Source organism: Nesoenas mayeri (genome assembly GCF_963082525.1).
Source record: "Nesoenas mayeri genome assembly, chromosome: 11".
NCBI classification, from domain to species: domain Eukaryota; kingdom Metazoa; phylum Chordata; class Aves; order Columbiformes; family Columbidae; genus Nesoenas; species Nesoenas mayeri.
In genome coordinates, this window is record NC_137563.1 from 12,449,628 (window position 1) to 12,471,662 (window position 22,035).

General features: G+C 53.1%; 1 protein-coding gene across 11 annotated transcripts in view; it reads right to left on the reverse strand.

The window, feature by feature from the left end:
- Window positions 1–10,611: 10,611 nt before the first annotated feature.
- TLE3 (TLE family member 3, transcriptional corepressor) overlaps window positions 10,612–22,035 on the reverse strand; it is a 29,019-nt gene continuing 17,595 nt past the window's right edge. For 6 of the 11 annotated variants that reach the window (XM_080350842.1, XM_080350841.1, XM_080350840.1 and 3 more), the window contains 12 exons: window positions 21,465–21,481; window positions 19,236–19,355; window positions 18,684–19,001; window positions 18,454–18,586; window positions 17,981–18,177; window positions 17,072–17,148; window positions 16,624–16,873; window positions 15,543–15,790; window positions 14,673–14,820; window positions 13,773–13,923; window positions 13,319–13,395; window positions 10,612–13,128 (listed from right to left, as the gene is read on the reverse strand). In XM_080350842.1, coding sequence (XP_080206968.1) covers window positions 13,021–13,128; window positions 13,319–13,395; window positions 13,773–13,923; window positions 14,673–14,820; window positions 15,543–15,790; window positions 16,624–16,873; window positions 17,072–17,148; window positions 17,981–18,177; window positions 18,454–18,586; window positions 18,684–19,001; window positions 19,236–19,355; window positions 21,465–21,481 — 1,844 coding nt within the window. In that variant the 3' untranslated portion in view covers window positions 10,612–13,020. The remainder of the gene's footprint in view (window positions 13,129–13,318; window positions 13,396–13,772; window positions 13,924–14,672; window positions 14,821–15,542; window positions 15,791–16,623; window positions 16,874–17,071; window positions 17,149–17,980; window positions 18,178–18,453; window positions 18,587–18,683; window positions 19,002–19,235; window positions 19,356–21,464; window positions 21,482–22,035) is intronic. The other 5 variants (XM_080350836.1, XM_080350844.1, XM_080350837.1 and 2 more) reach the window with 2 other exon arrangements.

The following is a 22,035-nucleotide window of genomic DNA, read 5'->3' on the forward strand; positions in this document are numbered from 1 at the left end:
GGATGAATAAAATGGAGAATTTATGCTTTATTGAGATCTGGGGTGTTTTTTCATCCCGGAGCCTGCGCTGGGGAGGGGTGGGCAGATGGTCCCTCCCGACCCCCTATTTATCACCCTGCCAAGGCTCCCCGGACAAGATTCGTTTAAGGACTCTGTTTGTTTCTGCTGATGAGAACTGTTAATTTGCACAGCGGTCTCATTAGGCCTAAACCACCAATTAATTTCTTTTGTTCTCATTAAACGGCTGATTCCTAAACATTTCTGCAGCCACAATGGATGGCTCAGAGCCGCCGCCCCGGCATCCTCCCCGCCACAGCGGGTACCACAGCACCCGCCGCACTGATGCACTTGATGCTCTCGGGCTCAATCCCAGCCTGCAAACCTGAGCGCTAAATCAGAGAATTGTTTTGGTTGGAAAAGCCCCTCAAGATCGAGTTCCACCATTCCCCCACCCCTGGGACTACCCCATGTCCCTGAGAACCTCATCTCTGTGTCTGTTCAACCCCTCCAGGGATGGTGACTCCACCACTGCCCTGGGCAGCCTGTTCCAATGCCCGACAGCCCTTTGGGGAAGAAAGTGTTCCTGATATCCTAATGCCTGCAGCCTCATCGCCGAGCTGGAAAATGAAGATGCCTGAGTGCTGGGGCATGGAGGATGTGCTTGCTGAACGGGAAAGCCAAGGCACAGGGCTTTTCCCTTCATTTCAACAAGTCAAAAATGAGGTTTTGGTGTTTGTGGTTTGTTTTTGCTTTTGTTTTTTTTTTTTTTTCTTCCCTGTGCTCGATTATGGTTTTATCTGATTACGGATGCGTTCAAGCCAAGAGGAGCTTGTGGCTTGCGTTTTCCAGCTTGGCCACACAATTTGCAGCAGCGTTGAAGAGTCCTTGACTGTCTCTTAGCGATTTAATGCCAGAAAGTGTCAGCTTTTGTCTGGTAGTGACGCTAGGGCAAGCACTTAGCCTCGCTTGAGATTCCTGCAGTTCAGCCTTGCTTCAGAGAATTCAATACCCAAGGTGAGGTTACAAAGCGGCTTGTCTTTTACCAAAAAATTAGAATGTAAGAATCCCACATGGTCGAGATAACCTCCCTGTGACGGCCTCATGTCAAAACCTGCTGCAATGACTCTGCTCTCTGGGGCACTGGGCTCTTTCCTTGCTCTGAGGGTTTGTTTTCTTGCACCCGGGCTGTGCCTTCAGGCACAATTGCTCCTTTAAAGCCTCTGCTGGAGGGTGGGAGCGCAGGGGGGGCTGTGAGTGTCCCCCAGCAGCAGCCGTGGTGCAGCCGGTGCTGAAGCACATGGCACGGGCTGGTGGCTCCGGCCACTTCTCAGCCTAGTAGTGGTGACTCTGCGCTTCCCCACATCAATTTTGCCTCCGCCTCACACACGTTGTTCTTTCCCAGCGGCCTGGAAAGCTGCTGCAGGGAGATAAAAGCGGAGCAAATGCAGCCCTTCTCCGTCAGCTCCCCAGCCCAACACCTCACCCCTCGCCTTGGGTGCAAACGCTGGTTTTGTCCATCACTTTTGCAGTCGTCTGCTTTTTTAGCTGATTTTTTTGCTGGCTGCTCAGTGGTGAACAAGCTCCCACCGGCAGCTTGGCTGACACAGAAAAACAAATCAGGTTGGGAAGAAGCCTGAAGAAAGAGGGTGAGCAGAGCGCTGGTGATTTGGGACCCTGGGGTGCCATGCTGGGGACAGCCTTGAAAGGGACTGCCACCCAAACACCCATCCAGCCCAAAGCAATTAACCTCTTTAATATAACCGTATCCTCATGTGGCTATCCATTACAATCAATTAAGAAGAGCTGGGGCTAGGTATAATTACTGCCAGGCCATAAAGCGAGCTGTGAGCAGCCAGTGTCCCTGGAAGGGAAGGAGGGGTGGCTGGTGGGGACACAGAGGGGGTTACAGCCCCAACTTCCCACCACGGAAGACTGCATGACGGTTCAAAGCAGTCGATGCTGTCAGACAACAATTGCTTATTGTGTTTGCCGGGTTTGCCCAGATTTATGGTGTCGTCGTGGCCCGGTGGCAAAAGCAAATAGCTGCTGGGGAGAGGTTTGCAGAGCCCTGGGAGGGAGGAGAAACCCTGTCCTGGGCCTGCTGGGGACCGAGCTGGGGCCAGGGGACCCTGACAGGGTGATGCCACCTCCACCCCAGGGATGATGCTCAGCGCCCATCAGTGCAGAGCACCCAGTGGCTCCTGAGCACATCCCCTCCTCCTGCGGTTATTGATGGCAATAAAGCCCCACTGTGGAAACGGCCTCTTCCCAGCAGCTCTGCCCGTGTCCCCACCACTGCAGGTTTGCGTCCCTGCACTGGGGTGACTTCCACACCTCCGCAGCGAGCCCCATTTGTCTCGATTACCTTCAGGAAAGACACAATGATCCTTGAAAAGGGCCCCTTGTTGGGCCGCACCACTGCTCCTTCCTGCATTTCCTGCGCCTAATGAAGATGGATGAACATTATCTTAACCTGTTCCAGCAATTGCCGGTTCTCAGGAGCACTGGAAGGATGGGCAGTAACCCTTTCCTTGCCACTCTGCCTGCACTGGTGCAGCAGCAGCAAGCTGGGTGTCCCTGCGAAAGTTCCTGGCTCAGTCCTATTTGCACCATGAGCTGGGCTTTGCTTTTTTGCTTATAAACCAGTTTATCTTACTCTCACTGCTGGCTTTGCTGTAAAGGCTGGAGCTTCAGCTCAGTTCAAGTCCTGCTGCAAACAACGCTTGCAGTACAGAACAGCAATTTGGTGCTTGCCAGAAGAACAGCAAAGATGCTCCACATAATGTCAGGAGGTGGGGAAGGCAGTGAACCCAAACCCACAAATCATTCAAAACTAGTGGATTAAAGGAAAAGTAAACGCCAGCAGAGGTAAAGCTGAGAAGAAGACCTTCCAGAGCAGGACATCTTGCTGATACGTTCCTGGTCTCCAGAAGGAGGATGAAGGAAGGGCAGAGATCTTCAATAGCTGCTGGTCGGGCGGTTGGGAGGAAGCCAAGGGTTGGGATGGGTGGTTGGTGATGAAAGAGCTCCCGGCCCCACAGGGACTCGCACTAACGTTAAGCAGTTGCTAAACCCGGGGCGTGTGGAAATCGGCAGGTCTGGTTCAGCTGCAGCCAAGGAGCTCAGAAAACAGTTGGCCAAAGGGAACGGTTGGGCCATTAATGTTGATTTTCAATAAGTCTTTGAACATCGGGGTGGTTCCAGAGGGCTGGGAGAAAGCTAATGTTGTGCTGGTATTTTTAAAAGGGCAAACAAGATGACCCAGGTAATTACAGGCCTGTCAGGCTGACATCGATCCTGGGAAAAATAATGGAACAGCTGATACGGGACTCAATTAATAGAGAGTCAGAGGAGGACAGTGCAATTAATGCCAATCAGCGTGGATTTATGGGAAACAGCCCTCATCAAGCTCCTGTGATAGCTCCTTGATGAGATTACAGCTTTGGTGAATAATCATAAATGTTTAAGCGATGGGTTTCATAGTTTTACCCTGCCGAAAGCAAAGTCCACGGTGCTGGAACGGGGATGGGTGGGTGGAGGAGGGACCGGTGCGGGTCAGACCTCCCTGGAGCAGGTTGGGCTGCTTCAAAAGCACCTCCAGGGGCACCTAAAACTTGTTGCCTGACGGGAGGAAGCGTGGTGCTTTCAGGTTATTTAGGCCTTCTTTCAGCCTTTTTTTCAGCCAATTTTAAACTTAAAAAGAAAAAAAAGAAAGAAAAATACACCATTTGTAAGTGCAAAGGCTAAATTTTGTTTTGAAAATGTCAGAAACAAAATGTTCTGGCAACTTCGAAAGGAAAATCCCTATTCAGGCTTTTATTTCCAGGCAAAAGCTCTCAGCAGGTGTTGTGCCCAGTCCCTGGGGATGCTGATGGCACCCACGATGCAGGTGGGGATCTTGGAAATGCAGATTTGGGGGGTTCTGGGGCTGGGGACTGCTCGCTCCTGGCTCACCTGTAGGGTTGTGGCTGTCAGGAGGTGCAGAGCCACCTGGGACGTGTGTCCCTGCATGTCATCCCCCAAATCGGTCTGTTTGTAGGGGCATGGTGACAGATGGGCCCCTGTACAGCCATGGATGCTTCTGGCCCTGCCAACCAGCCTGATCGGCAACCGAGATGCTGCTGTGCCCAGCTCCCAACACGCTCTTCTGGGGAAACTTTTATTTAAAGTATTAGGCAGGTTATAAAAATGTCACTGATGATTTGCTTGTGTTTTCTAAACTGTCATTTAAAATTTATAGTCAGGACAAAATGCAGAAGGACGAGGGGAAAAAAAAAAAAAACCCTGCATGTTTTAAGCTGAGCCTCTCCATAAATTAAAGAGATTTGCTTTTGAGGGTGGTCCGCAGAGCTGCGTGCCAAAATTGCATGTGTTCAAAGAGCGAGGATCATGAGGTTAAGTGTTAGGAAAGGGGAGGGGAAAAGCAACTTATTTCAGAGAGTGGTGCAGGGAGCATCTGCCGGGGTTCTGGGCGGTTTCTGGGCCAGGGAGCTGCTGGGGGTGGGACACCCGCTAATCCCCCCTGCCCTCCCATTAGCATGCAAAGCCGTGCTCTTGCTCAGAGGAATTTTCCAGCTGCTTTTGGGGATTAGGGGCCGAGAGCTGGCGGGGATGCGGGTGGAGCTGCAGAGGGACACACAGCGCAGACCTGAGCAGCAGCACCAGCGTCCTCTGCACCAGGATGGGGTCCTGGGGGCTCAGCAGGGGGATAAAGACCTTTAGGGGAAAACCGTCCCAATTTCTGCTGCAAGAAGCGAGGCAGCTGCAATGGAACATAGTTCCCATCTGTAGACGGGGGTCAGACTGCTGCCGTCTCTCCAAGGATGGGTTTCACGGTTTGCAGGAGCTGGGTGAGCTCCTTGCATGGGCTCTGGGGGCTGGTTTGGTGGCCCAGGGCAGCTGTGTGTCCCCTGGGACATTTGCTTGGCCGTTCAAATGGCTCCTATTCCTTGTGAGGTATTTATCAGAACAGAGAAATCTCATTGAAGGTGGGCAGGGCGATGTGAGCACCCTGTCTGAGTATCAGCTGGTTTCAAAGGAGATTTGGTACTTTCAGGAGGAGCAGTGACGTCCCTCATGGCCAAACCCCAGCTCACCGCTGTCATTACCACACCGTCACTTGGAAAGGGCATAAAAAGGAGCAGGCAGCTCTGCGTGGTCCCCTTGACTCACTATAGTACTTGAAACCAAGGAACCCTCCACTGAGAGTGGCTGGGACACCAAGGATGTGTCCCTACCATGCCAGGATCAGAGTAATGAACATTCATAAATCCTGCATCTCTCAGCACATTGTGGACTCGCTGGTTCCCCAGATAGGCTGTACCTAAGGATAATATATTTATCTGCAAGTGAGGTATAAGGCCACAAGTCCAAAGCTACAAATCCTCACAAGTGAGTATTAATGGATTATGCCTCCGCAATCCATTGCATGTTCTAGTTATACAACAAAAATTGGGATAATAAAACAGCTCTTAGTGTCAAAATGTAATTAAACTGCTTCAATACGCCTTGAGAAGAGCACAGCTGCTTCGTACTGCCATAAAGCATTTTCGAAGCGCTGGGCCATTTGGTTGGGTGCCTAAACGAGAGCTCCCGGATCCAGCCGCGGCTCCTGCACCATGGGGAGGTGAATCTCTCCTCCAACAAATCACCATCCCACTGGGAGATGCTGTGGAGAGCAGGGACAGAGCCGGGGCCCCACTGCCACCTCCCGCAGGCAAAGCTTCAGTCGTTGCCATGGGGTGGGTGCTGGGGGATCCCCACTCCCCAAAATGTGCAGGGGAGGGGCTGCCACCCTTTATCCTTCTGCTACCAGTGCTGGTTGGAAGGTAAATGCCGAGAACGAGACTCTTGGTTGGTGCTGCTGAGGATAAATGAACCTTTAATTAACCTCCAGCAGATGCAATCAAACCTGCACACATGAAATGCCAATTATCCATCAGTCTCAGCCTTTATTCTCATCAGCCTCGTTAGTGTCCCAGGTGGAACCCACAGTGCAGCTCCCGGGGGTAGCATGAGGCGCTGCCCACGCTGCCATGTCCCTGCCTCCAAGCCCATCGCAGTCACTCCCAGGGACAGCCCTTTGAGCAGTCCAGGCTCAGCGGGCAAGGGTGGTTGTTCCAGAAAACGTCTTTTATCACTGGGCAATGCCAGACATTGCACACAATGCACGGTGGGGGCTGCAGGTGAAGGGGGAGGCACATCCAGCTACCAAACCCCACCTGGTTCCCTGGGGATGTCTCCTTGGGTACATGTCCCAGCTGACCCTGGAGGTCCCTGAGCTGCCCCCACCAGCCACTGATGCTGCTGGGTCTGGCCCCACTGCCAAACCTGCCCTGGGGTCTGGATTTGTTTTAAATCTTGGACTGTACAACACTCGACCTCCCTCCCCAGCACCCAAGCACCGTGTGCAGGATGCCTGGGTTGCTCCTGCATCCTGCTGAGACCAGGGCATCGCACACCCCAGCCCAGGAAAATGGGATTTTCCCCACGGAACAGCCCATCCAGGGTTTGGGAATGATGCGATAATTGTACCGGGCTGTGGGGCTGCAGAGGAGCACGTATTTGTGTGTGTATATGTGTATATATGTGTGTGCATGCACGTGCGCCCGTGCACGCATTTACCTTTATCATCTCACCCATCTTCTCCCCAGGGGTGCTGGGGGCCATTTTTGACTTTTATGTGTAACAATAAAAACTTTCATTGTAGCTAAACATCGGCTGGTCAAAATTAGACTAGTTAATTCCAGGGAATTGTTTCATCTCAGCTCAACAGTAATAATGAATCTTTTTTACAAGATGGATTGGTGAACAGCCAACTTCCTCCGGGGCAATTCCTGCGCAGTGTTGATCCCACTGGAATTTACCTTGGAAAAAAAAAAAAAATAAAGAAAAAAAAAAGAAAAGAAAAGGTTTAAAACTATCAAATGCTACTATTCATAACAACATGTTATTTAGCTCAGTCATTTACTGACAGCGTACAGAGGGAGCCAAGTCTTTTACAAAAAACGCTCACACAACACTTTTCTCCTAAGCCAGCCACAGCCTAAAAGAAATATTAGGTGCACACAAGCACGTTATTATCCTTGCAGAAGCCAAGAAGTACGATGGGCGCTCACCAAATGCAGAGCTGCCTTTAAAAATTAATGTGATCTTGGCCTCTACCTCAAAAATAAGAGTCTCACTGGAAGGCTGTGATTTCAGAGTGCTTGGTGCTCCTGGTGCACTCCTTGCTCATGGCTTGAGATCCCCAAATTTGCAGGATTGGTCCCTGGAGCACGGGGCTGGGCTAAGTGCTGGGAAAAGGTATTTATCAGAAAACAGATAAATCTCATTAATGAGATTTTTGAGATTTTTCATGCTTTAATAAGAATTTTCATGCACTTTAGGTCCAGGAGAGCATGTTTTCTGCATGGCTAATATCCCTATCCTAGAGCAGCAGAGACCCCTGAAGTGATGGGGAGTCTTCGGAGTGAAGCTGTGAGAGCACCAGCATGGGGGTCCAGCTGGCTGCAGGGATTTTTCAGATGTCACAGAATCACAGAAGGGTTTGGGTTGGAGGGACCTTCCCAGCTCCCCCAGTGCCACCCCTGCCATGAGCAGGGACATCTTCACCAGCTCAGGTTGCTCAGAGCCCCGTCCAGCCTGGCCTGGGATGTCTCCAGGGATGGGGCATCCACCACCTCTCTGGGCAACCTGGGCCAGGCTCTCACCACCCTCAGGGGGAAGAATTTCTTCCTTCGATCGAATATAAATCTCCCCTCTTTTGGTTTAAAGCCATCACCCCTTGTCCTGTCACTACCTGCTCTTGTGAAATGTCCCTCCCCAGCTTTCCTGCAGGTCCCTTCAGGCACTGGCAGCTGCTCTTAGGTCTCCCCAGATCCTTCTCCAGGCTGAGCACCCCAATTCCCAGCCTGTCCCACAGCAGAGCTGCTCCAGCCTCTGAGCATCTTCGTGGCCTCCTGCTGCTAATGATTTTTTCAGCTCTGCAGGTTTTTTTTGCTGTAGTGGTGGTTTGGTTTTTTGTGTTGGATTTGTTTTTGGTTTTGTTTTTCAAGAGGGATTAAGCCAAATTAGTTTTTATCTGTTTCTGCAGTTTTCCGCTGGGATTCAGTGAAGCACCAGCGCCTGAGAACAGAAAAACGATAAACATCTAAATGCAGACATTCTGAGTACTGTTTTATCTCTGCCATTTGAAGTGATGACACCCTTCAACCAGATAAACAAAGCAATGAGGAGGGGCATGTTGTTAGATGGAGTGTGTAACGAACAGAATACTCCCTGCCACATTACAGACAATGGTAATGCACAATCATTCATTATAACTCAATTACAGTAATTAAAACTGGTGGGATGCAGAGGCAGAACAGACGAAGGGAGTAGTGCCAACAGAATTTACACTCTGTGTCATCAGCCAGCGATAACAACAGCTGATGGTGTCCCAGAGCCTCCTCTCGCCATCTGTTCCCAGCGCCGCCGCCGCCGAGGGATGGGAGGGATGGCATTCGATGCCGCAACCACCGCACGTGGTGGATGAAGAGAGGTGGGAAGGGGCTCTAGCCCCCCTGGCATGGCTCCCGGTCCCTGCACCTCGAAGGGTGAGCTGCCCCCCGGAGTGGGTACAGAGCCTGGGAAAGGAAATGGGAAGGGGAACCTCTTATATCCACTCCACCTGCTGCAAACTGCATGGCTGCTGGCCTGGTGGGACCAGCCTCACAGGTCTGCTCTGCTCCTGGGATGGACACGGCATGGCACAGCATGACATGGCACAGCATGGTATGGTACAGCACAGCACGGCATAGCACAGCATGGCACAGCATTGCACAGCATGGTACGGTACAGCAAGGCATGGCACAGAATGGCACAACACAGCACAGTGTTGCATTGCATGGCACAGCATGGCATGGCACAGTATTACATTGCATGGTACAGCATGGCACAGCTCCACTGTACTCACAGCATGCCTGGTGCTGCTGTTCAGAGACAAGACCCAGCACCTAGGAAAAGCTGCTTGTCCAGGTCAGCTCCTCGGGGCAGGTGTTCCCAGGGGGGTCACCGTCTGCTCGGGGCGGGGACACACGTGCACCCACAGCTCTGTCAAAGCCCTCGGCACAGGCTGAGCAGCCACCGGGCACCCTAGTCCTGTCGGTCTGTTATTTATTTCACAGCAAGCTGACAACCTCTGCCTCAGTGCCAGGACCTGCGCATGGTAATCTGATAATTATCGGTTACTCAAAGCACAATTTGGGCTGATGCCACTCTGGAGGGCCGGGCTGGGAAGGGGAAGCCGTGCCCAGTCCCAGGAGGTTGCCGGCGTGGTGACCTACGTGCCAAACCACTGCACCCTCCCGGTGCCACCGTCAAACTCATCTGCCCGGCCTCTGGGAAAAGCAGCGCTGTGGGAAACCAGCCAGGAACAATGCCAGGCTGCACCCCAAGGGTGACAGCTACAGGGTGCACCCGCAAGGGTGACAACTCAATTTTGCTGCTCAGCAGCTGCCAGGATCAAATATCTCATGCACCAGATTCCTGGGAGCCCTTCCTTGCAGGAGGGTGACACCATCGCACTCGCAGGAGAAAAACACTCATGAAAAGTGAGTGATGCAACCCAAAATGTGCCATTTGCTGGGCATGCCAGGGCCACAGCCAGCCTGCCGTGGGACACACCGGGCAGGCCAGCATTGGCATCGGGTTTCCTGGTGCCCCACTGTATCTGCACAAGGTCTCTGCCTTCACACCCTGGTGTGTCACAGCATGGGCCGAGGCTGAGCTAAAAGCATGTTCAAAAAAAAGCCCTTATGAATATATAATAAAAAAAAATAGTGCATGGGGCTTGGAATACTTTAATTATGATGTACGAGAGTTGGGCGCCCGGCTGACAGAGTAAATAGGAATCAGAGAGGGTGCGCACAGCGTTAACATCTCCTTCGTCAGCACTTTCGGAAAGGTTGTAGTCGAACCAAATTAATTGCAAAGGGCAACAGTTTGCTGGGAACTGTTGAAAGCAGAAGCTGCAGCGGATCAGGCACCCAAAGGGGCAGCACCGGGGGGGGACACTGGGCCCCAACGAACCCTTCCGCTCCCCTGAACTGCACTCTCCAAAATCTTAGAACAAAGGATTTCTTGCAATTTTTATCTTTTAATGGTCCCCTGTGTAAGCCCCTCATTCAATCCAGCTTAAAATCAGATTTAAATGCACTCATAACCATTTACCGCTGTACATTATCGGAAACCCGAGCAGTTAGAGTGCTGCTCCTGCTTTTTATGTCTCCCTCGCAGCGGGCTCTGTCATGTTCAATACATCACGGGGCAGCCCCTGCAGGACGGTCCATATGTCCTACTTCAAGGAAAGTGCTTTGTCTGTATCAGGGGGTGTGGGACGAGTGCAGGAATGCGGGTGCTTGTGTCCAGGGGTCCCCAGGCCATGGCAAGCATCCCACCCGTGGCACCTCGAGGTCTGGCACCCACCTTGGCAAGCCCAGGGTGGGGGTCCCCACTCCCAGCCCCTCCTCAGCATCCCCACATCCTTGTGCAGCAGCAGCAGCAGCACAGAGCGGCTGGGTGATGCCTTCAGAGAGAAAAACGGAAGGATGAGGTGTGGGGTGACCCCAGGGGAGATGGGGGGACACTGAGGAGGAAGGAGCATGTCCCTCAGCAGCACATCCTGAGGGAACCAAAAGGGTGGGGGGAAGAAGCTGAGGACTGGGGGTCCCACCACTCCTGGGTTCAGCCCCAGCACTCAGGGGGTCCCTGCACAAGGCGGGGGGGGGCCTGTGCCCCCACCCTACAGTGCAGGAACCACAGCCCCTCACTTACTTGGCTTCCTTTTATTAACAACTCAGTGCAGGTTTTGAGAGATCAAACGGTTTATACACACTTTCCTTTCATTTGAACTTCATTACATTTACTTTTTATTATTTTTTCTTTTTTTTCCCCTCTTCTTTTTTTTTTTATTACAAAAACCAGTTGTAGTTATTAACAGCTGTACATATTCTGCTACATACTTTGGTGTAAAGTTGAGAAGTCTGACTTAGCAACCCTCCCCCAGCTCCGGTAGATGCAGTTCCTTGATTCTTTTTTTTCTTGGGAGGAAAACAAAGCACCAACTTGCAAACCAGCACCCACACTGCCAGTTGACGGGGCCCTTACTGCATCGGGCAGTTCAAACCCTCCAGCCCTTTCCAACGTACCCCCATCACCACAAAGCGGGGGGACAAGGGGTAGGACACTGTGCCCAGATCTGGGGGTGCCGAGGGATGGGCAGAGCTGCCCCCCCCAGCTCCATCCTCAGAGACTAAACACAACCCCCAAAACCCTCAGCAGGCACCAGTGCGGGTCCATGGACACCGGTGGCATTTTCAGAGTCTGAGCCAAACTGCTCACAGAAACCATTTCCCCAAATGCAGTTATACAGTTTAGGTTTTCCTTTGCTGGGTAATCGGTGCACAAAATCCATCCCATCCCCTCCCCAGCAGCACAGCTGCACAGGGTATACAGCCTTTGCCTGGGACATTGCCCTTGTTTTTCTTTAGAACAGAGAAGAGCAAATTAAAAAAAAACAAAAAACCACAAAAATAAAACAGAAAATAAAACTCAAAGCCCTCTTATTTTGACAAGGAAAAAAAAAAATATCCATTTCCCATGAAACCTGCTTCCAACCCCCTCTCATCTCTTCCCCATTCTTGGAGGGATGCGATCAGGTACCACTGGCCTCAACATCACCCTCCTCCCCAGACCCTGTGCTACCCACACCTGGAACCAGGCAGCTCTCACCTCAACTCCACGAGCGTTATTCTTTTGGACCAGGTTAAAACCAAAAATTAAAAAATGATCCATAAAAATGTATAAAAATTCTCTTCCATATGCTACAATACAGGGTGAGTGCTTCTGCTACACAAATACTTTTATTTCCCATTATGCCTTTTTTTTGTTTGTTTGCTTTTTAACCCTGGAGTACAAAAGGCTGAAGCGCAGCCTGTGTGGGGAGGGGGCTGCTCCATCGGAACCCACACACCGGGAGACACGACCATGAGCCCACCAGACCCGACCAGAGCCAGCCCCATCCCCCACCACACAAACCCTACTTGTTAGTAAACTTTGCTTTTAAAAAAACTGTATTTTAAAGGTTATCAATTCTAATTCTTTACTTTCATTTGAATACAAAACACATAAGTTGCTATTATCTTTCGTGGCTCCCTGAGCTGAATTTACTAAGCTTTCTTTGAAATCACTCCTCATTGCTTCTGTCCGAAGACCAAGAAGGGCTTGCGCAGACGATCCCGCAGCGTGGGCTTCCCCTTTTCTTCAAACATACGAGCACAAAAAAAAAATAATCCATATATAAAAAAAGGTGATTGTGTTGCTGATGTCCCGTCAGTAGCTGAGGATCCCAGCGAGTCCCCCGCGGTCCCAGCAGCGTCCCACCATCACAAACACACCGAACAACGCACGGCTACGACAGCAGGAACAACTTGCACCAGTGGACACCTTTGCTTGGCCTGGTTACGCGCTGCACGGCAAAGTCACGTCCCAACGGACACTTCGGGGGGAAAAGGAGGAAAAAAAATTGCCACCACCAAAACCATCAGTGGAATACAATTACAGCAGACAAAAAATACACAACTAGTGTACCGGGAGGGGTCCCCCACCCTTCCAATGCTATTTACTAGTCCGTTATTTACATTTTTCACAAGTCTTATGCAGGATGCACCAAAAAAAAAAAGTCACAATAAAAAATAAGTCCTTTATAGTGCCACCAAAGCGCAGACGGAAAGAACCAGAAAACCAAAAAAAAAAAAATTCAAAATAAACCCCAAAACCTTAAAACCAAACAAAAATCCGTTTAGGGCTTCAATGTGTGCCATATTTGCAGACCTCCAAATAAATCCATGTGTGTTGTACGCCGGGCCCCGTCGGAGCGTGCCGGTCCATGGCTGAGCTCCGTGGCTGCCCCGGGACTGCCCCCTGAGCCCCCAGTCCTGCCAGCGCCGGGAGCTGCCAGCCCTGCTGGAAAATCCACCATTAGTAGATGACCTCGTAGACTGTGGCCTTCTTGTCACCAGAGCCCGTGACGATGTACTTGTCATCTGCTGAAATGTCACAACTTAAGACGGATGAGGATTCCTTGGACTGGAAAGAGGAGAAAAAGGGGAGAAAAAAAGAAAAACCATCAGTTTGGTTTCCTCGCTGAGGCTGCTGTGTTTTAATGAGCAGCATCCACGCCAGTGGCATCACCGCATCCTGCACACTGGGTACCGATCCGGCCACCTCAAAAGCATTTCTCCCATTCCTGTGGTGATGCCCACCCCGCATGTCCTACCTGGAAGATGCTCGCTCCGTAGGGCGTCCTCCAGGCGTTGAGCAAGTTGTCCTTGCCAGTGCTCACAAACCATTTACCTGCACCCGGGAAACACAGCATCAGTAGCCGAAAGCTGCTGCCGCCACACCCAGCGTGGCCACCAGCCAGACCCTGCGACCCTCCCCAGAGGCTCTTAGCTCAGTAATTGGAGATTTTGGAGGAACTGGCAAACATGGAGGTTTTCCAGAGGTGCCCACCCCAGCCCCGCTACTGCCAGGACACAACCCAGCTCACACACCAGTTCACCCCCTGCAATGCAATGTGGCCATTTGCAACCACAACTGCGATCGTTCTACAGAGATAATCCTCATCTCCATCACCCATGAGATGGATCTTGCTCTGTGCTCAGCCCCCACCGCTGTGCATTCCTGTTGCGGTCCCCAAAGGAGCCAAGTTCATGGCTGGAGCCGCTTACCGCAGTAGGCGAACTTGAGGGACAGGACGCAGCTCTCGTGGAGGTGCAGCTGGTACTTGTCGGGCTTGGTGTGGTGCAGCACTTCCACGTTGCTGCTCTCCATCCCCACCGCCAGCCACTCACCCGTCGGGCAGTACCCCAGAGAGAAGATCTGCAGGGGGACAGAGGGTACTCAGGGGGGTCTGCATTCACCAGCCACCTGCCCAAGCATGCACCAGCCACCTCTGTGTGCTCAGCAATTCCCCATCAGGGACAGACACCAATCACCTGGGCACAAACCGAGCTGGAGGTGATGCCCTTGTTGATTTTAATAACATGATGATTTGCCTGCAAGGCAAATAATTAAGAGAGACAGCCCAACACACAGGGAAGGACACAGTCTGGTCTTCTGAAGTTACTGAGTGGCTCCAGCCACTGAGACATGGGCACAGCAAAGCCGAGAGCCAGGGAACGGTGTCTGCTCCTGCAGCCCTGGCCAAGGCAGCCTGGCTGAAACAGCCTTCACCAGGGACAGCACTTGTGTCTTTGACAGAAAGCACATTCCCGGCATCCTCCAGAGGAGAAAACCCAGCATGGAAGGCAGCAGGACTAAATAAGTGATGAAAGAGAATAATAAGAGATGAAAGAAAAGCTGAAACAAGAGCCAGGGGAGCCCCACAGCTCTTCCTGCTTTGGACACACTTAGGTTACAGTTCAAGCAGCTGGGACAGCCTTGGGCAGAGCTAACAGGGTTTGTGCAGGTTGTTCTCCAGCAGAAAGAGCCCCTGGCCCACAGGCACATATGAGCTGGCTGCCCCACTGTCTGTGGGGAATCAAACCCCTGCACGGGGTCTCCAGGAAGAGCTGTATGACCAGGCCAGGACGTTCCTCCTCCCGGGGCTGAGGGCAGCCCGTGCTCACCTGGGAGGTGAAGTCGTGCTGCTGGAGCTGCCGCCCTTCCCGCAGGTCCCAGGAACGCACTGTGTTGTCCAGACCCCCTGTCCACAACTTCGTACCATCGTGCGAGATATCTATGCAGCTGGCACCATCTGTGTGGCCTTGGAATTGCCTTTAAACAACAAAAAAATAATGCAAATCTTCCAAGGGGAACACTGGCAAAAAGCATGTGGGTTGCTTGAAGGGAGCTAGGGCTCAGGCTCCATCTCCAAAGCTTCCCTGCACCAAGGAATCCCACCCAGGAGCATCCTCTGCCGAAGGACACCAGCCCAGCCAAGCCTGCTGGGTTAGTTTAGAATCAGAACCATTTTAGTTGGAAGAGATCCTCAAGATCATCGAGTCCAACTGTTCCCCCACCCCTGGCACTGCTCCATGTCCCTGAGAACCTCATCTCCGTCTGTCCAACCCCTCCAGGGATGGTGACTCCAGCACTGCCCTGGGCAGCTTGTTCCAATGCCCCACAGCCCTTTGGGAAAGAAATTGTTCCCAAGATCCAACCTCAACCTTCCCTGGTGCAACTTGAGGCCGTTTCCTCTGCTCCTGGCACTTGTTCCTGGGGAGCAGAGCCCGACCCCCCCTGGCTCCAAGCTCCTTTCAGGCAATTCAGAGATCAGAAGGTCTCCCCTCAGCTCCTGTTCTCCAGGCTGAACACCCCCCGCAACACCTTAGCACTCCCCATCACAGTTGTTCCTGTATGTCTTATTCTACAGACAAAGCACCACAAGACGGCATACTCATCTCCATCCCCAAGGTCCTCATGCCAAAATATGACCAGAAAGACCCCGATTAGAGGGCAGAGCAACACGTGGTGCTGGTCCACGGCAGCCGGCTCACCGGACAAGCGTCTGGTTGTGCAGGTCCCAGACAGCAATATTGCCATCACTGCAGCAGGAGAAGCAGACTTTGGCGTCAGGGCTGATGGCCAGGGCGTAGCAGGCAGGGGCAGAGGAGGTGAGCTCGGCCTTGATGCGGGGCGTGGGGGACGCCAGGTCCCAGATGGTGAGCGTGCTGGCTTCCCCCCCCACGATCAGCGTGCGGCCGTCAGGGAGCAGCTTGCAGGAGCGGATGTAGTTATCTCTGTTCTGGAGGGGGAAGAGATGTTTGCAGGAGGGTGAGGAATGATTCACCATGTTAGGAAACCACAGAATCAGAACAGTTTTGTTTGGAAAAGCCCCTTAAGAGCATCAAATCCAACCCCACCCCTGGCACTGCCCCATGTCCCTGAGAACCTCATCTCTGTGTCTGTTCAACCCCTCCAGGGATGGTGACTCTGCCACTGCCCTGGGCAGCCTGTTCCAATGCCCGACAGCCCTTTCCAGGAAGAAATTGTTCCCAAGAACCAACAGTTCTTTCACGCTTCATATCTCCATCCCTTTTTAGATATTCTCTCCAGTAGCATGCATCCCTTGGTGAGAAACCGTGAGCTGCAAGTTCATAAGCCAGGCGAGGCAGCTCATACAAACACAAGAGCCTGCTCCATATACAGGAGTATAGCAAAATATAATCTGAAGACAAATGGGCAAAACAAATTTGAGGAGGAAATGATACGTTTGAAGCTATCACCTCCTTTAATCCCCCCAAAAGGCAGCTTCACCCTGTGAAAAGACAACTGTCCCCTAAACCCTAAAAGACTTAAAAGGTTACAGGGCTTGATCCCAAATTTCTCTGGTAATACTTCCTGGTCTGTGCTATACAGGAAATTCTGTACAGACTCTCTGGAGTCACCAGGATTTTGAGTACGTCCTGCATTTTTCTCTTGTCTTTTTGGTAGCTCAGCTTTGCACGTACGTTTAGGTTTTGGATAAAAGTCTTATCTCTGCATGGGGGAAAGTGGGGCACAGGCGCCTGGGGAGCAGGAGGATGAGGGATGGATGCTGAGTGGGGACACCACAGTCCCTGCTGCCCCGGCCCATACCAGGCAGTCCAGCTGGGAGATGGGGCTCTTGCTGCCCGGCTGGCTGATGTCCCAGATCTTCACGCAGCCCTTGCCGCCGGTGTAGACGTGCCGGGTGGGGTTGCTGATGGTGACGGCGCACACCACCTCACCGTGGCTCAGCGTGTTGATCTGCCGGGCGTGCCGGGGGATGCCGGGACCCGCCAGCGCGTCGTGGGGGAAGGGGACTGGCTGCATCTGCCCATCGGCGCTGACGTGGAAGGAGTAGGCTCTGCCGGGGAGGGGAAATGGGGCGGTGAGCCCCTGCAAACCAGCAGGGTGGGTGGCACCGCAGCCCAGTTGCTGGGGACAGAGCCGCTGCAGCTCTCCAGAGGCTTGGCTGGACCAGCCCTGGGTGATGCCCCACGCTCACCCCCACGCCAGACACACTCGTCCCCCACAGCAAACAAGGAGACCAAGACACACTTACGGCTTCCCCCCGGGGATGGACGCCAGGCTGGAGGGCAGACCAGGGGCTCTCATGGGTGGGTGGGGGTCAAATCCAACCTGCCGAAAGACACATGGGGTGAGGCCGGGCACGGGCTGGGCACACACAGCTTCCCATCCCTGAGCCCCGGCAGGCATGGGGACACTCGGGGGCTCCTCTTTTCCCTTGCTACTCAATAAGTCATTGTTATTTTTCCCCTGGCAGAAAGGGGAAGGACTGGGGAATTAGGCAGAGGTGTCAGGGCTGCAAGGAGCAGTGTGGGACATGCTCTCCCTCCCCATGCTCTTCCCAACCCCCAGGGACAGGAACAGCCAAGTTATGCCCAGCACTCTGGCTGCAGAAACCCCCATGTCTGCATTCATGGCAGTATTTTACTTCTTGTTGAGACAGTGTTTGGCCTTAAAGCCTACAACAGGGTGTTAGCACGAATAAGGGGAAGGCAGCTGCGCAGCAGGTACATGAGAATAAACCCCAACATAGTGGCACATGCACATCACCCATAGACTCATAGAATCACACGATGGTTTGGGTTGAAGGGACCTTCCCAGCTCCCCCAGTGCCACCCCTGCCATGAGCAGGGACATCTTCACCAGCTCAGGTTGCTCAGAGCCCCGTCCAGCCTGGCCTGGGATGTCTCCAGGGATGGGGCACCCACCACCCCTCTGGGCAACCTGGGCCAGGCTCTCACCCCCCTCAGTGGAAAAAAAATGCCAATGGAGGGGCATCTTCACACCCAGCAACGCTTCAACAGCAGCCGATTCAAAATGCAGCCAGTGCAGACCCCCAGTTTCACATCCAACATAAGGGACCACCCCCCATGCAGCCCACCAACCCTCTCCACACCCACCACCCCACCGGGACCGAGAAAAAGGAGCTAAAAGTGCTACGTACGGCTCCAAAGCTCACCATTGGCGACCGGCCATAGGCAGCAGCAGCGGCGGCAGCAGCACTCATCTGCGGGGGGATGTTGTGCAGCCCAGCGTAGGCACCGGGGCTGGTGAGCGAGCCATTCATCTCGTGGTGACCCATCATGGCGAAGGGCGCCGCGTAGGAGCCCGCGATGGAGATGGGCGTCCGCAGAGCTGAGGCTGCGGGAGGGAGGGGTAGGGGACATGGTCAGGGGATGGAGCCCATCAGCACCCAGCCCTGCAACGGAGGACCTCCCCCTCATCCTGTCTCTGGTGTGGGGACACCTGAGCTGCTGGCACCCCTGTCCTGAGCTGCATTAGGTCCCCAATAAGGCTGAACCACCCACTCCAAGCTGCTGCAACCCCAACGGAGTGAAAAGGCTAAAGCTGAGCTAGGGATCCCAGCAAAGAGGGGACACTGAGGGACCAGAGGACACACAGGTGACCAGCACCCACCCAGGGGGTCCATGCCAGTCGGTTTGCCAGGCATTGGCCGCAGCCCCGGGGTGCTGCTTGTCCCTGGGGTCGGTGCATCATTCCTTGGTGTCGGAGTGTTTGACTTGAGCCCAGGTGTCGATGATTTGTCATTCTAGATGGAGACAGGATGAAAAAAGAAGAAAGGATGAGGCTCAGCCACCAGCATCCACAGCTGGCAGGGCCCGACCCCCCTGGAGTGAAGGACGTACATGGCTCAGGTCCTTGGTCTTGGAGGAGGGGGTGCTGCTGGAGGAGGCCACCGAGGCTGGGCTGTTGGGCGCATCCCCCTTCTTCAGCCCACGGGCTTTGTCCAGGCCGTTCTCTGGGGGAGAGTGGGCTGGGCTGACCCGGGGGGTGGCGGGGTCCTGTGAGACAGGAGAAACTGTTTGCACCCTCAGCATCAGGGAGGGCTCCCCCGGCTCCGCTTGCAGGCAGGAATTGCTGGGGGGACCTGCCGAAACACTCTCAAGGCTCACCTCGTTGGAGACATCAACCACCAGGTCATCGCTCTTGTCACCATCGCTGTCCTGAAACACACAGGGAGTCACATCCTGCAGAGAGCTGTAAACCCTGGGGCGGGAGGCAGCCCCCCCAGGGGGGTCAAATCCCCCCCCAGCAGCAGGATACAGGTCACCCACACCACGTGTGGCAAGTTTTATCCAAACTTTGCTTTCTCCCAGCCAAAGTCCTGTCTGAATGTGTGCTGCCATGTCCCCTGGCAGCTCCCAGCACACCAGCCACAGCCTGACCCCCCCACTCACATATCGGCTCATGCTGTCCTTCTCCTCTGCTTTCCGCTTCTTGGAGTCAATGCTGTAGTCTGTGGAGCTCCGGTGCTTCTCGCTGGCTCTCAGGCTCTCCGAGGGTGAAACAGAATTATTCTGCAGTGACAGAAGAAACTCTTCAGTTGGAAACAGGAGGAAACAGGACTTCGCAAGCAGATGGTGTTGCAAATAGCCCCTCCAGCCAGCACCGAGCCTGAAATCCAGCCCTACCCCAGACTGCAAAACCCCGACAGCAGGGCGAGACTCCACAGCCCCCCACGCCAGGGAGCTGGGACAGGGTCCAGCCTGGGCTGGGCGACGGCTTCAAGCATTGCTCCGAGCCATGGGGATGCTGCCAGGACAGCCCCGTGCAGCTGCTCCGCTCCAGCACAGCTGCCCGTAGGTACCCGAGCCCATTTACTACAACAGCATGGCAGAAAAAAAACAGAGAAGCTGGTTGTTTTCTAAAAATGCAAACCCTGGGAGAAGCTGTGCCCAGTTACAGCAGCTCCTGCAGCCACTGGGATCCACCAGAACATACAGGACAACGCAGAGAGAAGAAAAGCTGCACTCCCCTATACCAGGCCCATGATGACCACCATCCTCTGCCCCCAAGGGAACATCAGTCCTCACCCCTGGGCAGGGGAAGGATTGGCACAGGACTGGCACCCACTAGAGCACCCATGGGTGCTTCCTCCAGCATGAGCAGAGCCAGAGCTTCATCCCAGCCCTGGCCAAGCTGCGCTGGCAGCCGAGCTCTGCCCAGTCATAGGGCATCCAAAAAAATCTGCAAAAAATCTCTGCTCAGGGGGGTTCCATGCAAAGCCTCGGAGCTGTCAGCGTTCTCAGGAAAGCCTCTTGCAGGTTGGGACTGGGCTGGGAGCAGAAAAAGCAGCAAAAAGCTCCGAGAGCCCGGAGAATGCCCAGTCCTGTGTCGTGGCCCCATGCAGACCCCTGCAATTAGTTCCTGGGAGCAGCAGTAAAATCACCATCATTTCATGTCAGAGCTGAGCCCCCCACCCTGCTAAGCAGCACATCCCCCAGCTCCTCTGCCTTTCTCTCCCAGCTGAAAGGGAGAACTAAAGCAGTTCATGTTTCTTCTCAGTACCCAATAAGCAGCTTTGGATAACACCAGGGTCTTTCTTCTCAGGCAGTCATGCTGAAAAACCTCGCAGCTACCCGAGAATCATGTCAAGCATTTAGAGGCATCGATCCATTCAGCCCGCCGCTGGCCCGCCGCCAAGAAACTAAATATTTTTTATTGCACAGGCAAGGCTAGGAAAATATGAATGACTAACGCTGATTATCGTGTGCATTAAACCTCCGTGGGGAATACCCCGTATTTTATTTTATAGATCGGGAACCTTCCCATCTCCGACGGCCCCCACCCGCGGAAGGAGGAGGTTAATGATGCCCAATTCCCCTCTCCCCCCGTAAATGCCACTTTTCTTCCCATCTGCCCCCGGCTCTCAAAAGGCCCATTTGTGGGCTCGGGGAGGGCAGGAAATCGCTGCAAAGCCGCAGCTCAGCCGGGCTTTGTCCTGCAGCTTGTCCCCAAGACAGAGGCTTTGTGCACCCCGGGGTGGGGGGCGCAGGCTCAGCACCTCCATGGTGAGGGCAGCCCCCTCACCTCCGGCTCCTACCAACCTCTGCCCACCCAAAAATACACCCCCTGCCCTCCATACATCCACTGCACCTGGCCTAAACACAAACCAAACTGCCGCTACGAACACCACACCATCAGGGACAAGTAAAAAGCCGCTGTGCCGGAGGTGAGGGCTGTCCTCCACCACGGTTATTTAGCTGGTTAGTTAACTGCTTGACCTTCCAAGTCCTACTTAACACAGCGTAATAGCCAAAACCCAGCCTGGCAGATTAGATGACCCAAGATAATAGACGAGTGATCAGGAATAAAATAGCTTTCCTAATCATCCAAGGATTTTTTAGCCGTGCAGACTTGACTGCGCTCCTTCACAGGGCTTAGTCAACTGAAACCGAATCTCAAAGCCCTGCTGCAATCAAAAAGATTTAAACCAAATCTCATAACCAGCCCGGCACAGCCAACAACCCAGCCGCTCTTCCAGCCAGCGTGGGGGGTTTATTTTTTGCTTGCCTTCTTTAAAAAAACTAAATAGGACCTGTGCAAAAGGCATCCTTGGAGCTCACATCCACAGTCTGTTTTTTAAAACAATAGATTAAAAAAAAAAGGAGGTTAATGGGACTTACTGCACTTGAGTCTCGCTCTTTTTAGAAGAAGATGGTGTCAGAGGTGAGGTCACAGGCAAAATAAAAGAGAAGACAAAAAAATAAAGCAAGTTAGAATAAGACTTAAAATAGAAAAAAAAAAAAAAAATCTAGAAGCTCTTCACTGCATGACCTCTTGCTTTAACTCGGAACCTTTCCGAGCTCTCTCCAGTTTTGCTTTAAAATTCATATCCCTTGCCCATCCAGCTCCCATTGCCTCCCCCCAACCCCCCGCTTTCCTTTTGATAATGAGATTTATCTGGTAAAACACAGAGCAAAGGGGAAGTGCCCTGAAATGCCAGAGGAACGGCACCGCTCTCTGGCTCTCGTACCCAAAGGCACAAACCCGGGAGAAGGTCCCAACAGCCCATCTCTGCAGCCACCTCAGTGGGATGTGGATCAGCCCCCAATTAGTACTCAAACAGCCCCAGTTTCCCAGGATCTCCTCATCATTTGTGTCCATGCAGAAAAATGAATGTAACTGGATACCAACAGCATTTTCTCACTGGCTTTCACCGTGAGGAAAACACCCCAAATCCAGCAGCAGCAGAGC